This window comes from Hakea prostrata, chromosome 7 (assembly GCF_041222555.1).
Source record: "Hakea prostrata isolate BN-2017 chromosome 7, UWA_Hpros_2, whole genome shotgun sequence".
Taxonomy (NCBI): Eukaryota; Viridiplantae; Streptophyta; class Magnoliopsida; order Proteales; family Proteaceae; genus Hakea; species Hakea prostrata.
Window position 1 is genome coordinate 39,729,304 of NC_142606.1, and position 16,837 is coordinate 39,746,140.

A 16,837-nucleotide genomic window follows, 5' to 3' on the forward strand; every position below is an offset into this window, starting at 1 on the left:
CCAAGTATTCCCAACCAAAAAGGGGCTGCTGGATTCCTAAGTTGTAAGGGAGTCCTCTAGTTTTGTCCTACTTCTCACAAGGATCCATTATCTACTCTTAAATTTCAATTTGGACTCTTATAGAGTGAGATATGAAGGAAGTTCAATTTGAACTCTTATAGAGTGAGATATGAAGAAGTCTTGTGTGTGTAAGAGTCCTTAGTCAAATAGGAGTTTTAGTTTGATTTGTTTTCTAAGTTTGAGTCCTATTCTGAGTCCCTTCTGAAGGCTATAATAAGCCTCTCTACATTGTAACAAATCAGTTTTGATGATCAATAAATTTGAGAATAGAAGGAAGACTTTAGAGAAGTTGTGGGTTCCGAAGGAGAATTCTGCATCTTCTCCAATCTTGCAGCAACCATTCTAGTTTCAGTTTTTCAGCCACTTCTTCAAAGAATATCATCTACAAGTACAGATATTTCCCAATCCCTACCCATCCTCCCCCCATGGACCCCCCCTCCTTTGCACAACCTTTTGGCCTCTTCTTCTTTTCATCTTCTTACTTGCTGCAACCTGGAAAAAAACCAGAAAAACCTGACAATCCTGGAACTCCTAATTCCCTCCATCAATTCCTAAATCCTTTTGGGATCATCCCCCCTTACCCATCCCTACCTTCGACTCCCACTCCTACCCTAACCAACCTTCGGGAGTCCTGGACACATTGGGAAACCTAATTTTAGAAACATTAGTTCAGGAGTCAAATCTGACACTGAAATTCCACATGATCAGATTTAGTTCCCTAGTTTGCCAACCCCTAAAAATTCTGCTGGAAACCTATTCCCTACCCCCCCCCCAAATCAACCCTAAATCATCCCTAAACCCTAGAAACCCGAGAATCTCAAAGAACCCTAATTCCCTAATGCTCTAGCTTTGAATTCATTTCTGAAATCAAAATTACACCAAGGTTTCAGACTTGGTTCAGCAAACTCAACGCTAAAATCCCTAGCTGAATCTAACTCTAGACCTTTTCAAACCCTATAACCAACCCATTTCCTTCAATCGTAAGGTATTCTAAACTCTCGAAGACTGCTGGTTCTTTTGAAGAGGATCCTAGAGTAAGCCTAAACCTAGGGCATTATCTCAATCAGTTAAACGCTAAATCCTGGTTCACACTTCACATTAAGTACTCTATGATAACAATGAAATCCTTGTTTAAAAAATTGAAACAAATGAAGTACAAAAACAACCATAATGACCCATCCACAAAATAAGAAACTACCTGAGAAGCTCTACGCAATCTAAGGACCCACAATAAAATAAACCAAATAAAGCAAAAAAGATGCAGGATGCATGTGTTCTTTTATGTTGATTAAATGGAACAAATCCCACCCCCTAATATGATGTGGATGGGCCAACTGTTTTAAATCTGACCATGCCCCCCACCCCCCAAAAAAAACAATACATATGCAGAAAAAATAACAGGATGGGATTTGTTCCATCTAGCCAAAAATTGTGAGATGTACATCCTGCTATGTGACCCATAATATTACTAATGTTACTCATTCCCACCCTTCCCAAACCAAATACTGATTTAGGGCTAGATCTTTGTTTGGGTTTGAAACAGGATCATGTAGGTCCATCCAGGCTAAGGCTAATGGATCAGTTTGTATTGTGTACTATTTGGTTTTGCTTGGTACAGAGATTCTAAGGGGAAGATGCAAGAGAGGAAAGTCAGTGTCCGTGCATGTTCACTTTGTCATCATCATTGGGAGAGGACGGATGACTTTTTATATCTATCTGCCACCACCTTGTGTGGTTTAAGTGCCACATTCTTCACAACGCCCTTACCATTTGGAAGACCCTAAACCTTTGGCTTTTCAACTAAGCCTTCCCCCTTCACTATTATATACCCGTCCCACCCAAGTGAATCTTTGTTGAAGTGGAACCGAACACCTTGACCACCTTTTTTTCCCCTTCTCCCCTTGCTTGTTCAGTTTGGATGAAATCTATCACTTCTATTTGGCACTGTACTAGACACATAAGAAGTTTTGACCAGGAATTCATGTGGGTCCTTAGATCCTTCATAGGTAACCCAATTTGTGACATCATTGGCAAGCTGGTTTCTGTGGCTTCTATATCTTACATATAGATGGAGCAGAATCTTGGAGATGGACATCTGATTCTAGGATAGCTGATTTGATTTGCAAAGCTATTTGTTTGATGTTAGTTCTTGGATTTGAATGTTTACCTGACCTCATTATCCATGATAACCTAAGGAATAGAAATATTGTTGTTGACTGGGGTTTGAATTTATCAGTCATGTTCACCATTAAGCAGGCCATGTGGTCCTCCCCTCCCACCCCCATCATCCCCCCCCCCCCAAAAAAAAAAAAAAAAAAAAAACCCTTCTATTTTGGGTGAATAAAATTTTCATTTTTCCCTTTTTGGGGCTTTGGTAATGGATTTATTATTCACCCCAAAGAAAAGTTCAGAAAGATGGTGGACTCATTATCATGCAGATACATAAGTATATTTGATTTTTATGCTTTCTCTGTTGAAGGTTAAAGGTTAATATCTGAATCCCATAACTTGTAATTAAACCCTGGCATCTTTACACCACGAAATATAAAGTATTCCTATGACTTGTCTGTGTTTTAGTCATGCTTCTATTTGACCTGGATTTTCAGAGAAGCAATACTTGAATTGAATAGGAGAGAGAGAGAGAGAGAGAGTCTCACCATTTCTTTACATGGGGAGTTATTGTCCAGCAACCTGAAATCAAAATAAAATTTTAAACTTACATAAGTTTCTCATGTAGCAACAGGTTTCCAATATAAACATATAGATTAACACCAATAAAATAACAACAAATTTATGTAGTACTCTTGTTTCCTTTCCATCTTCTCAATCCCAACCACAATGTTTGATCATTCAATTGTATCCAAGGCATTCAGACTTATATGATTGTTAATCTGAGGCTGTATCCCCAATTCTTTAGCAATTCATTCTCCAGAAGATGTTTATTTGTTCACAGCTATTTCATCAATTATATAGCAAGATTGTGATTGAGGAAGTTCTTTTGTCTTTCTTCTGGGTCTCTCCATTGTCAGGAAGTCTCTTCTCACTATTTCTCTTTTCTTTTCTATGTGCAGGTTTTTGGCCTTACTTCTTGGCTGGTGTTCCAATTTATAATTTCAAAGTTAGGGCTCAGATTTAATGGCAATGAAAAAATAAAAGATTATCGGGTTTCCAGTTCGCAGCTTAGATGCCATAACACCCTTATCTTCAACAAAGTTTCGTCTTCGAGTTTTTCAAAAGCATAATGCAGAAGCTGAGAAGAATCTGCAGACAAACTTTAGTGGACTTGATTTGTGAGGTTTCATTTGCATGAAGATCCCAAATGCAAAAATGAGCATCCAATAGGGGTATTACTGCATGCCTGGAGTTTTTTTTTTTTCCCGGAGTAGAACAAAAACAACCTTGTTAGTTTCATAGCAGTCAACAGATATAAAATCTCTTTAGGAAAGCCTCCATTTCAGGGGATTAGTACTGCAACCTCCAACATTTGATAATACAGAAATCCTCCAAACAATCTTTTATTACATTACTGAGCCTTATTTGGACATCATATGGTGCAGGTGAGGCTACAATAACAGTGTAAAATTCGGTTGTGTAATCATCAGCCATAGGCCACACAATATTGGTGAATTCAAGCCTGGCAACTCCTAAACCTAAAAGCTTAGAGGAAAAAAGCACAAATCAGAGTTGGCAGGCTTAGATCTTTCAGTCATTCTGAAATGTATCAATTACAGAGGACACCAACAATATATTTTATTTTTTGACAATATCATACCCAAATCCTTCTTTGGAAATACCACTCCTCCACTACCATCATCTAAGAGTAAGAGGCTTATAAACTTAAACTAGCGAAAGCTTTTCACTTCAATCTTATTGGTTTGACTGAACCATAAACTACCCACAAGGATGCCATAATACTTCACAAAGTTCAGTACTAGAAGGCCACAAGTAAGGATGCTAAAAATCAAAGACAAGTTCCTTCATGGTGGACTCTGGAAAAGCAATTACTAAGTTTTCTAGTACCTGAAATTCTAAATTTATTTATTTATTTATTATTATTTTTTTTCAGAAAAGAGACTGGATTGAAGGCTCATTTGCGCTGGTCAGACCATGCAGTAGTAGGAGCCTTGTACACACTCATTTTTTGGTTCTTTTGAATCCTTACGGTGAAGACAGTTCCTCCCAGAATAATTTTTGGGGGTGTCATAGTTGGCATAGGGGTTTATAAGTAAATGAATATTGAACATCCATTTAATGCATGGTTGGTTGGGTGCTTTTACTCATTAGTTTTGGTTCCTTTGGAACTTTTATGAGCTGCTCTGGGTTTCAATTTTGTATGTTTTTTATGGTCTTGACATACTTATATTGGTTTCCTTCTTGTATTTTCTAGCTTTAAAAACAAAAGTTTCCTGGTGCATGAACCTCCTATTGAAGGGTGCTTCTTTTTTTTTTTTTGGTGGGTGGGTTGGGGGAACATAGGCAACTTTAACCCCCCCCCCCCCCGTTTAGCAGAGAGGCTATTCTCATGCTTGTACCTTTAAAGCTTTATTTCAGTAAACTTGTCTTTGTTGGTTTCCAAAAAGATGTTCACATCACCAAGTTACACAGGACAGGAGCAGGTTAGGATCTAAATTGCAAATATGATTATAAGTTTTAGTTCCTTTTCTTGGTGAGCACCTAATTGCTGTCTGATTTCCCCAGTATGGTCTAATAGAACCACTTTCTCAAGGAAGATTCTCTGTTTGATATCCATGTTAAGGGATAAGTGCTGGTGCCAGTGCTTCTGATTTCCTTATTGATCAATGAATGTGAATCAACTATTCAAAGAGTAAACCGTGCAGTAAAGAACCATATTCCCTAGAGATGTAAGATGTAAGCTAACAGAATGGAGAGACTATAGAGAAAGAAACAAGATGCACCAACACGCTCCAACATTGGGAAAAGAAAAAGAATAATAACAAATAACCAATAAAATCACAGAATTTCCAGACAAAGGAATTACTTGTGTTGACTTCGTCACCTCCCAAGTGAACAAATCTGAATTTAAACACCTTTGTGAAATCTGAAAGATAAAATGAGAAGACACATAATGTATAGCTCATTTATTTTGCTGGAGAAATAGAACACAACAAATTTTCAAAGCAGAAAAGAAACACCTGAAAGAATCCTGTCTATCACTTTGAAAGTGAATTCATTGCTAACATCAAGAGGCTCTGGACAACCCCTTGATGGCCATAAAGAAGGATAGCCAGTCCCCCTGAAAATCAAAATTTACAATGATTTCAGAACGGTTAGTGCCGAAACATCATAAGGGAATCCCACTTACTCTACAGGATGGTTCCTAATCAATATCACAATTAATCTCCTGAAACCAAGGCATATTTGACATGTGTGTCTCAGCATAATTTGCCTAGGTTTAGATTTTACAAATTTTAACAAGTATAACTAGCTTAGTTGGCCTTTGATTTGTTTCAGAAGTCCATGTTAAGTTTTGGTATTTTAACAAGGTCAACACTTCACCGTTTTGTATGGTTTTTCTGTTATACTGAAAGAAAGGACAATACTATCGAATCCAAGTTCACTAAACAAAATTATGGTCAAAATAAGGGAACCTTTTGATTCCTTTACAGGATTCCAGTTCTGAGTTGACACTCACCTCAAAATGGAGTTTCGAGCACAAAAAGAGGCATCTTCTTGAGGTTACTTGATCCCTAATGTTCACCATGCATGTCCTACCTTGTTTTTTAGGAGAAGCCATTCTTACTGCAGCCTATCTCATTAATAGAATGCCATCCCAGGTTTTACAACACTGCTGTCCCTTTGAAGTCCTCTTAGGTTCAACAGCTTTTATTGTCCCTCCTAAAGTATTTGGATGTGTTGCCTTTGCAGAAATCATCATATTCATGGCAAGCTTGACCCACATGTGTTACGGTGTATATTTCTTGGTTATTCTGCTACCAGAAAAGCTATAAAATTTATCATAGTTATTCTTCACCAAAAGGTTACCTAGACGTATGTTTCATCCTGTCTAGACCAAGTTTAGCATGTGTGATATCCACGCCCCAACTAGAGGGAGAGTGTTGTTTATAGGGGTATTTTGGAAAATCCAGCCTCTCTTGAGTCTAGCTATCAAGAGGGATTAGTTTAATTCCCTTTTCGGTGATAGACTAGTTTCCTAAGATTAGTTTTTCCAGAATTTAAATCTGAATAGAAGTTAGCTGACTCAGAATTTAAAAAGAAAAAAAGAAGAAGAAGAAGAAGATCTAAAGAACCAACTAATAGTAACTCCAGCTTAAGGAAACAACGAGAAGAAAAGCGTAGCTATCCAGAGCAAAGTACTGAGATGTAAATAAATAAAAAGAAACCTCAAAATTTGACAAATCGAGAACCCTACTTGGGACTAATGCACTAGCCTATAATATGCAAGGGAAAAGTTTTTTGAGGAAAAAAAAAACACAAAAATAATAAATAAAAATTTAACACACTATTCTTGGCTCAGAATACCATGAAAGAGCATGTCCTGGTACATCAATTTCAGCCAATACATTAATCCCTCTTCTTTGAGCATAACTGCAAAATACAGCATCTTAACATTAAAATAAAGAAGAAGGCAAACACACAGCACATGTATGCACATGACCTCAAAGCAGCAAACTCTTACTGCACAATTTCTTCAGCATCAGCCATCGTATATCGTTCTGAATGAGAAAAGGCGCCATTCCACATATTTGGATACGAGGGTATTTCCAGAGGGAAAGATTGTGAGTCTACAATGTGCCAATGTAGCACATTCTGCATCAAGCAAAAATGAAATTAATGAAATGACAGCAATGCTTCCAAGATATCATGTTTCCCAGATAAATTATTTCTCTGATGCCTCCATGATTAACATTATTAATAAAGAGAAGAATGTCGAAGAGTTAGATAAAGGAGATCAACTGTGTCCAAGCTACAAATGACCCAACCAAAAGAGAAAATTCTATCATATTAATATTGGAACTATTATCTAACCCCACACCCTACTCTAGCCACAATACATCAAAAAACAGAGACAGTCAATGCCTCTGCATCAGGACAAGAAGAAGGAATTCATTCATGCCTATCCTTCTTGCAAGCCCCATTTCCTGTCCTTCCTAAAAAACAATAGAACAAAAACAACAAGGGATTTGAAAGGAAAGTCACATAGTTTTTATAAGCAAAGTACCTTAAGACTCCTCTAATTATGAGGCACTATCAAAGTCCTCATATCAGAACTTATATGGCCTATTCTTTAGACACATCCCAATGCCAAGTTTCTACTTATCTTGTCACTTTATGCAGGTAAGAATATTTATCAAAGCCTTTATCACATGTATTGCCAAGGTCACGGAACATATACACAACTACAATATCTAAACAATACTTTCAAATGAGGACATTCATGTACACAGCTTTTCATCATAGTCAGTACTAAAGAAGGGACAAAAATATGAGTCCCACCATAACATACCAGTTTTGAGTAGGCCATCGCATCAATTACATTCTTTATCATTGGCAGAGATTGATAATGTCGAGCAGTATCTGCATTGCAGTCAAAATCTCAAATAATTAATGGGCAATAAGTAATTGTATTACAACAAATTTAGGAGGAGAAGGTCAAGTCATCAATGTGGAAAAACAGAACAAAGTCAAAATGATACTGATGAAGGTGATGATGATGGGATGAAGTTCAGATGTGAGGTAGGGCACACAAATGCAACCCAAGATGATGATCATGCTGGCAAACAACAGATTACAAGTGGAAGGGCAAGCATTCCCACAAGAACCACAATACACATGAGAACCACAATACACATGATAGTAAATCACTTAGTATGGGGCTGATTCAATGTATGGAAGTTACTATCCTAATGGATTTGATGAAGAACAACACAATTTGGTAGGTTTCCTACATTTGCCATTCCAGAGTAGTACAAGAGATTCGACCTTGAATGTACCTTCAGTTTTATGATTAGTCTCGTATTGTTATATTTGATTAGTACACAATCTGATCCTAATATTCCCTATTCTTGAAGAGTCCACATCTGATCCTAATATTCCTTATTCTTGAAGAGTCCACATACGAGTTTGAACCTTTCAAACACTCTTCTTAAATATAGAGGCAGTGATACAAGGAAGAAGCATCATCCCTTGTAGCTTACATTTTCACTTTAATGCACTGGATGCAGGGTCACTCACATGCTCTTGCAAATGAAGCCCAAGGGGTCAGGCCAATCAACAGCCTAAGATCGTGACCTATATCAATCCATGGCTTTCATGGGCCAGGACTATTGAAGTGGGATAGAGTGCCCACAGATTATAGTCTTCACGGGCTAGGCCTAAAGTCTAGTCTAGTATGAAAGGAAATTGGGGAAATTTCCCAAAGACAATTAAGGAGTTGAAGTGTGAAAATAAGAAAATCCATTGTCAAAAGGAGCTTCCCTGTGCTAAGAGTTGGATAGTAGTTGAGTCAATGTTAAATTTCAGTTAATACTCATGTTGGTTGGTGTTAGCCAGTTATTAGTTGATGCATTTAATTTCTGTCTTTAGATTGATTATACAAAGGAACTTACATGAAAGGGTTCATCACCATACTTCTAATGAAACTTGAAGTTGCTATTTGCAATCTTGTTCCTATGGAATCCCCTTGTGCTTAATCAAGGTAAGTTAGTCTTCTATCCAATAACTACAGCTTTGATATGAAACCTGTATGCTATTTTAGTTGTTCTTATTGTTACCTCATTTTCCTCATTCGTTAACAAACCTATTTTAGTAATTAGTTTTCTGTTTTCAGTCATTAATCAGATCTATCCATCCAAGCCATACCAGAACTTAGGCATAAATTTTCATCCCTATTTGGTAAACTTGCTTTTAGCTTGATCCAACTCTGACCTACAGATTTATTTCTGCTGTGAATTTACAATTCTGCCCCCATTGTTATAATTTTCTTCCGATGTTACCAACAATACATCAGGTTAAATTTTAGTTCTATTTACCATATGATTTTTTTGTTATTGATAACCTTCCCAAATCTGGAATTTATTCTCTATGAAATGATCTTGGTTGGCGACTATTTTGATTGTACATACAGTACTACATCGGCACTTGTCATGGTTATGTATTATTCTTCATCTTGATCGTTGGTAAATTTTGACCATTTTCATGTGTATTTTGGCAACTTCTATGCAATTATTAGACCTATGGATATGCATCTCTGTTACAAAATGATATGTCTCTTAAGTCGCCTAACCAATACGATACTGGATACTGACACTTAAACCTTGACTTAACAAAATGGGATTGACCACATAGATCCTTTCAAAAAACAGTAGGGAAAATGAGATCACACAAAGAGAATGAAAGTAAAATGAGCGGAAAATAAAAATGAACAAATGAGATAAGGGAAGTGATAACTGAAATATGAAGTATGACAAAAAAGATACCCCAGGAAATCAAGAAAATCTAAGCCACACAGCTTAAACAACAAGGATCCTTACTCTCCAATGGGAACTATTTGAGGTCACACCTGACACAAGAACCAGAAATGGTCACAACCTCAGGGAAGGTCATTTTATGCTGCCAGCTCTTTTAGCTTCTTCAATAAAGTCTTCCTTAGGTGTCCTAGGCCTCCATTACAAATTGCTAAACCACCTCAGACGACATTCTAGGACTTCTATATCTTCTCCTGATACAGTGCAACAGCATTACATAGCTTTTCTAAGCCTCCTCATCAGCATGGATTTTCAGTAACTGCTCCTAGAGCTTGGTCGCAGGTTGAAGCCCTGAAAACCGCCTTTGCAGAAAGAAGGGTATGGCTGCATATAGTTGACCGTTACTTGCTTAGAGCAGGAGCATTGTGCATTTTGGTAGGGTCTTCTTTTTTTCTATGGCCTTGCCTCCTTCTCTTGATCCTTTTGCTTTACTTGCAATATTTTCTCAAGCTCACTAGATCCTGTTTGTATTCCTAAATCCTATTATCCTAGCACCACACATATTATATTCCTTGATGGAAAGGGCTTTGGATTCTGAACTTCAAGCTTTAGTTGGCATTTGGAATCTTGTGCCTACTCCAAATACCAAGTCATCTGGTGTCAAACCTCAAGTCTAATGATTCTATTAATCGGTAAAAAACTGTAAACGTTGCTTTTTTTCATCATGAAAATATTAGGAATATGGTATTGAATACTTAGAGACTTTTTCTATTGTTGCTATGTTAACCAGTTTTTCACGTACTCTTGGCTCATTTCTCAACTGTCAATGGCCTATTTTACAAATGCATGTTAAGAATGCTTTTCTTCATTGTTATTTTTATGGAACCATTTATATGTAATCTCCTCCCAGGATCCCACATGGTCATTATATATTGTGTAGACTGGAAAAACCTCTACATGTTTTGAAACAGGAATCTAGGGCTAATTTGAATATATGGGAGATCATCTTCATGCCGGATTTACTCAGAGTTACCAGGATTATTCATCATTATCCTCCATTTGAAAAATCATGCCTACAATTCAGCTTAAAAGTATCCAGCAAACACCTTGAAAATTAAGGACCCAAGGCCAGACCTCCTCATGTCTATAACTTTAACACATTCAGCAAACACCACCCCCTGACCACAGGTAACTTAATGACCCATAATCTTCCATCCCCCAATACTTATGCTAGCAAACTCAACTTAGTTTCTTCAACCCATATTGTACAATAACTTCAGCAAGATTTTTTTTTTTTTTTTTTTTTTTTTTTTTGAGTGAATCAGCAGGAATATTTCATCAAATTGTATCTAACTAGAGGTGGGCTGGGATCTAAATAAACACTAACTTAAGCAGTTGGAAATCAAATCCCTGATAAGTTCTACAGGCAGTTTATCTGTTCCGTTTTAAAGGTTGTTGTTTTTAGTTTTTACTATGTTTATTAGAGAATTGTGGATACATGGGTATTTTGGCCATGCGTCCAATTTATGTTGAGGAAATAAACATTAAGTATTGAGCAAAGCCTCTGCTAGAGGATTGAATACTCTAAACACAGGTCTCCTCCCTTTGGTGACTTGTGTCTGCTTCTTCTTCCTCTTCTTCTCTTTCTTTCTCAATGACTTGATTAAAATACCCGGGTATTTTAACAAGGTATTAGAGCATTTCAGATCAGGTTTGCAAGTCCTTTTCTATTTTGGCTTTTGTTCTCATCTTTCAGTTCTTTCATCTTCCTATCATGGTTCTTCTCTCCTTGTCGTCCCTTAGTATCCCCAACACTCATGTGAAACTCATAATGGATGGAAGGCTGCCATGGATGTTCTCAACTTGTAATGTTTGCAGTGGTAGATTTACTATGATGCCCCAATCTCCATACAAAGGAGAAGGTCGTCATTTGTGAAGGATTGATGTTACTTAGGTAGTGAACCAGAAACCCTTGAGGAGTTTATATATTCGTAACGTAGGTTTCTAAAACTACCCCAACAAAATACAACTGATTTGCAGTGGAATTTAATCATCTCAAAATTAAGAAAAAAAGTTAGCATTTCCCTAATAATCCATAAATCTCAAATTCAAAAATGTACTTAAATCTCCCAAAAATTAACATGAATAAAATTTTCAAACTGTCCTAAGAAATAAAATACAAGGTCTCCTTCATCCTCCACATATCACCATTGACCATCCCTTTGGTTAAGTTCATTATATGTAGAAATAAGGGATAAGCTTCAGAAGAAAACTTGGCAAGTACAACCATATAACAAATCAATAAGTTTTTTTTTTTAAGCAAATAAGATAATTTTTTACACAAAATAGATTTAATGCATATAAGTGACAACGTGATCATGAGAATCACTCCTAAACCAACTGTTTCAAGTTTACTGGATGATCCATGCCGTTGCATGACTTGTCCGTACCAAAACCCTATCATCCATGTCACCTGAAACACTAATGCTTAAACCCAATTATCTTAAATTTAGTGGATGATCCAATTTAGATTAGGAAAAGAAATTATTGAGAATTTAAATTAAGAAAAGAAAGGAAGATGCATGGCAGAGAGAAGACTGAGGAACTTAAACTAGGAAACGAAAATAAGATGATTGAGGAATTCAAACTAGGAAAAGAAAATAAGACATAAGATGATTGAGGAATTTAAACTAGGAAAAGAAAATAAGTCTGGATGTGCATGAGAGAGAGATAGACAGACTTATGTGTGAAAGGAGAGAGACAGAGTTTACAAAATAAGGGTGATTTTGAAACCATCCCCTTATTCATTTAGTGAGAAAGAGAGGTAGAGTGAGCAAGGAATAAAAGACAAGGTGAAGAAGGTATCAAGTTAGAGATAAAACCCCTCTATCTAAGGGAGAAACTGTGCTTCAAATTTGTGACTTCACACTGTAAGTGCAACCCTATACACTCAACTTGATGTTTTGTAAGTAAAACCTTGTATCTAGCCAATATATATTTTACTTCATGGTTTGTTTCTTTTAAATTTACTATTTGATCCTTACTATGTGCATGTGTTTTGTGGTGCATGTTTTATGTAGATTTATTTATGTTTTATCATATTGGATTTAGTTTGTGTTCTTATTGATTTGCTAATGGTCTAGTATTTGTCTTAAATTTTGAAACATGACGTGGTCTAATGTATGCCATATGTTAATTTTCTTTCATCCAAAGGAGCATATCATTTTATGTTGGTTGCATATCTCATCAATACATGCCATGTTCATAATTGCATTGTTGTATCCATTGATGTTAAGCATCATGTCTTGAATGAGATGGATGATAGGGTTGTGGTACGACATAAGCCATACAACAGAACAGATCATCCATTAAATTTCAGGCCCTTTGTTTAGGTAATTGTAAATGAGGCATAGGTGTCTTGACTTAAGTGAGGTGGATGATAGCATTATGATACGGCACAAGCCGTATAATAGCATGCTCATCCACTAAATTTGAGATAGTTTGTAAGCATTAATGTTTTAGGTGAAGTGGATGATAGGGTTTTGGCACAGCACAAGCCATGTAATGGTATGGATCATCCATCAAACTTGAAACACTTGGCTTAAGAGAAATTGTAATGATCATTTGGGCACATGTACTAGATCTATGTTGCATAAAAAGTATGTTATTTGTTTAGTAAGAAAAAAAAAATTTGTTGATTTGTTATATGGTTGTACTTGCTAATTTTCCTCTCAAAATTTACCCCTTATTTCTCTAAATGATAAACTCAACCAAGGGATGATGGTTACATGGAAGAGGAAGAACACCATGTCTATTACATATCTTAGGATAGTTTGATTTGAGAATTTTCATTGAATCGTAATTCTTGGAAGATTAGGTATACTTTGGGACTTTTGATCTTTATGGCTATTATGGAGATGTTATTTTTTCTTTTGTTTATGTTGAAACTTGTTGTAGAAGACTTTGAACGAACAATTGTAAGAGTGTTGTAATCACGAACTTGACGGAGTTGAAATGTATCATTGGTACTTTCTTTAAGGTATTTAAATACCCCAATTTGTGCAACATAGGTTCCAAGTGTGTTTTCACCCCCAAGATCAGTTAGCCCCACTTTAAGGTTGCACCCCAAAAAGGTTACTTCAGGTGCAATTAGGTTGTATTAACTGCTAAACAGAAAGACGAGAAGGAGAGAGAGAAAGAGAAAATTTCATTGTTCAAAAATGAGCTCAATTCTGGGTTTATATAGCTCAAAAGCTATGGGCGAAAGGGTAGGGTCACTTCCCTATAGGAAGGTACCTCTCTAAAGGCATCTCCATATTTTAACCCATCAATGGGCTTTCTGGATCAAGGCCCATGATCCATGACCCACGACCCACGTCCCAAGTCCCCAAGTCCCAAGTCTCAAGTCATATATATATAAATATTAATATTAGTTAATATATACGCTATATATCCATCGCTCGGTGGGTTTTTGGTGTCTTTGGGCTGATTTCTAATGTACAATCTAATTTGAGGCCAATAAAGACAAGGGAAGTATTATGTTTGCCTAAAACCTAATCCAAAGTAGTGTTCTTGATCGGCACATGGCTGGCTATATGCAGGTGAAACTCGAAGTGGGGAACATGCATTTTCACAAATGTAAATACGGATATTGTGTAAAACCACACTAAGATTTTTCATTAAAATGCAACAACAAATACAACAAGTAGAATTCTATATACAAGGATATGTCGGGCTGGATCCATCCCCTGGGTCATGGAGTACTTTAAATACTGGACATAAGCAGGTCATGATATGGTACAGATAAAGTTATTGATGTAGTCCATCACTACCCTTCTATAAGTAGCATCATCAACATTAAGTAGATACCCTACCCTAAGGAATGTGTCATACGGCCATGGACTGTAACCCAATCACATAAATGGCATAATTGGCTATGTTAGTCCTGATGGATATCCAAAGATGGAGTCCACAAATGATGCACCTAATCCATCTCCATACCCATATACAAATAAGCTACTAGAATCAGCCCCGCATAGTACAACCATGAGCTCCACCATATCCATAGCCATAAGCCCCGTATAGTACAACCTCTTGGAATTTTAAAAAATTTCCTCAAAATTTTCGAGATTCCAAAGATATTTCCTACAGAACTTTGCAAACTCAATTATCGTCTATGGCTTTGTTTCACTGATTACCAAAATGGCAAGATTTCGACAAAATTTTGCCGAAATCTAGTGAAATTTCATAGTAAGGCTGTTTGTAGAGCTGCAAGGTACTAGTAACCTCCCTTGGTGGTCTTGGATCCAGTTCACATCACATTCACTACAAAACATAGGAGCAAGTACTTCATTTTCCAATGTGAGGGTTTTTGAGACTACATTAGCATTTCCAAGATTCAACTATAGAGATTGTTATCAACATGAACACAAGTTTTGCTAACATGAAAGCGAGCATTAGTAACAAGCCAAATTAAAATGACAAGGGATAACGAGGCAGGAAGAAAAAAACCCCACCAATTAGAAGTCCCCGATAAAAAAATCTTGGCTCATCGATAATAGTGCATGGGACATGATGAATTTCAATCATTCTTGTTCTAAAATTGAAACGGCAGAGTTGGCTTAGTGTCTGCAAGTTCATACCAAAATAGATGAAGATTCAGTAGATTTCATTCAACTAGAGCAGTTCAACATAAATAATTCAAAACTGAATCTTTAGTATATTGTTAAGTCGAACATTAGTTTATTGAATTTCACTAGAAGTATGAGGACAGCAAGTAACCTGCAACCCATGAAGAGCGCCATAAACTGTCTGTGCCTGCAATTTTTATAACAGACAGAGTCAACTACAAAATATAATATCTCATTAACTGGAAAAGCAAAGGTTCAGTTACTTTTCTGTCAGGCGTAAGAAGGTCCATGTGCCTTATATGCAATATATTAACTTAGAAGGTAAATAAGGAAGCAATTGGCCAACTATATCCATATTTTCCAAGCAAAGGAAATTTAACCTTCTCAAATGTTCTGTAGCATCCCTTATCACCTTAGTAAACACTGAAATATAAGGACGCATCACAATAATCTCCTCTCACAAAAATTCTTACAATAAACTTTCACCAGTGAGATCCACCACAATAATTATGAGTATGGAAGACTAACACTGTCCTTTAGATTCTAAGCAGTACAGATTTACTCAGCAAAACCAGGCTTCAAAAACCACTAGAATTCATAAGGGAAAACCCAGAATAATAACTTAGACATGTTAAGACATTCAGACCCAACAAACAATCAGATCAACCAGAAACCATGGTTGATTGCATAAGGCACCAAATGACCTAGCAGGGCCTGAAAGGGACTGATATAGGGATACAGTAACATCATGGCAAACTCTGTAGACACAGCAACGCCAACAATTAAGTATCATACACAGAAAAAAATTAAAGGGAAACTCAAGTTTCAACCCTATGAAAATGTGAAACTTAGATCGAAACCTAGGAAATTTCATGGAAACTTGGGACTTTTTCCTACAAGTTTCGACAGGTTTTAGGGAGTATTTTGGGGTGGGACTCTGCATATAAACTAATTGGAGTATAACAAACACATTGACACATGCATTTTACACTATAACTTCTTCGGGTCATCTATCAGAGGCCTCCCATGCTACCAAGCATTGTTCAACATAGTTATTTATGACTCAAAAGTGGGTGCTCGACAGTCGACACAAACATACATAATAGTCATTATCAAAACACAAAAACACCACTCTAATTTTAGCCTAAACACACATTACTTATAAACTAAGGTATTCCTAAAACACTAGGAATTTTTTTCCTAGTTAAAAATACTTTGTATAATTCAAATATTAATTATTAGTAATTATTAAACATGAAAAATTAGGAAAAATAGTAGAACACTTCAAAAATCAAATCCAAAGACAAACATTTGTAAATCTAGCTACTAGAGACAACACATTAATTTTAATTCAATTCGACATCATTTGAGCATGAAACAATAATAAAAAAAAAGTAAATTTTTACGTATTTTTAAAATAAGAAAAATAAAAAAATGGAAGCACACTTCAAAAATCAAATCCAACAACATAAATTTGTAAATCTAGCCATGGAAAAATTTTCAAAAGAATCTATCATCATGTGACAATGAAGCAAATAAAATAAAAAATTTGGGGAAACTCAAGTTAACTTGCAACAAAGCTTCAAAGCCCTTGAAATATCCACCAAGAAGAGCCAAAATTAAGAAAGGAGTGCATTAAAGTGCTTGAAATGAGCTAAAGTGATCTCAGCAGAGTCGAAAATGGGGGCAAAATGAGGTTTC

The 16,837-nt window shown here is 36.3% G+C and overlaps 1 protein-coding gene across 1 annotated transcript in view; it reads right to left on the minus strand.

Annotated features, from left to right (window-relative positions):
• The window catches only part of HEXO3 (beta-hexosaminidase 3), a 52,593-nt gene that overhangs the window by 19,686 nt on the left and 16,070 nt on the right, over positions 1-16,837 (minus strand). The window contains exons 3-10 of the mRNA XM_089161276.1: positions 15,288-15,323; positions 15,023-15,134; positions 7,547-7,617; positions 6,719-6,849; positions 6,562-6,627; positions 5,214-5,314; positions 5,060-5,119; positions 2,718-2,751 (exon numbers count right to left, since the gene is read on the minus strand). Of these exons, the coding sequence (XP_089017402.1) occupies positions 2,718-2,751; positions 5,060-5,119; positions 5,214-5,314; positions 6,562-6,627; positions 6,719-6,849; positions 7,547-7,617; positions 15,023-15,134; positions 15,288-15,323 (611 nt within the window). The remainder of the gene's footprint in view (positions 1-2,717; positions 2,752-5,059; positions 5,120-5,213; positions 5,315-6,561; positions 6,628-6,718; positions 6,850-7,546; positions 7,618-15,022; positions 15,135-15,287; positions 15,324-16,837) is intronic.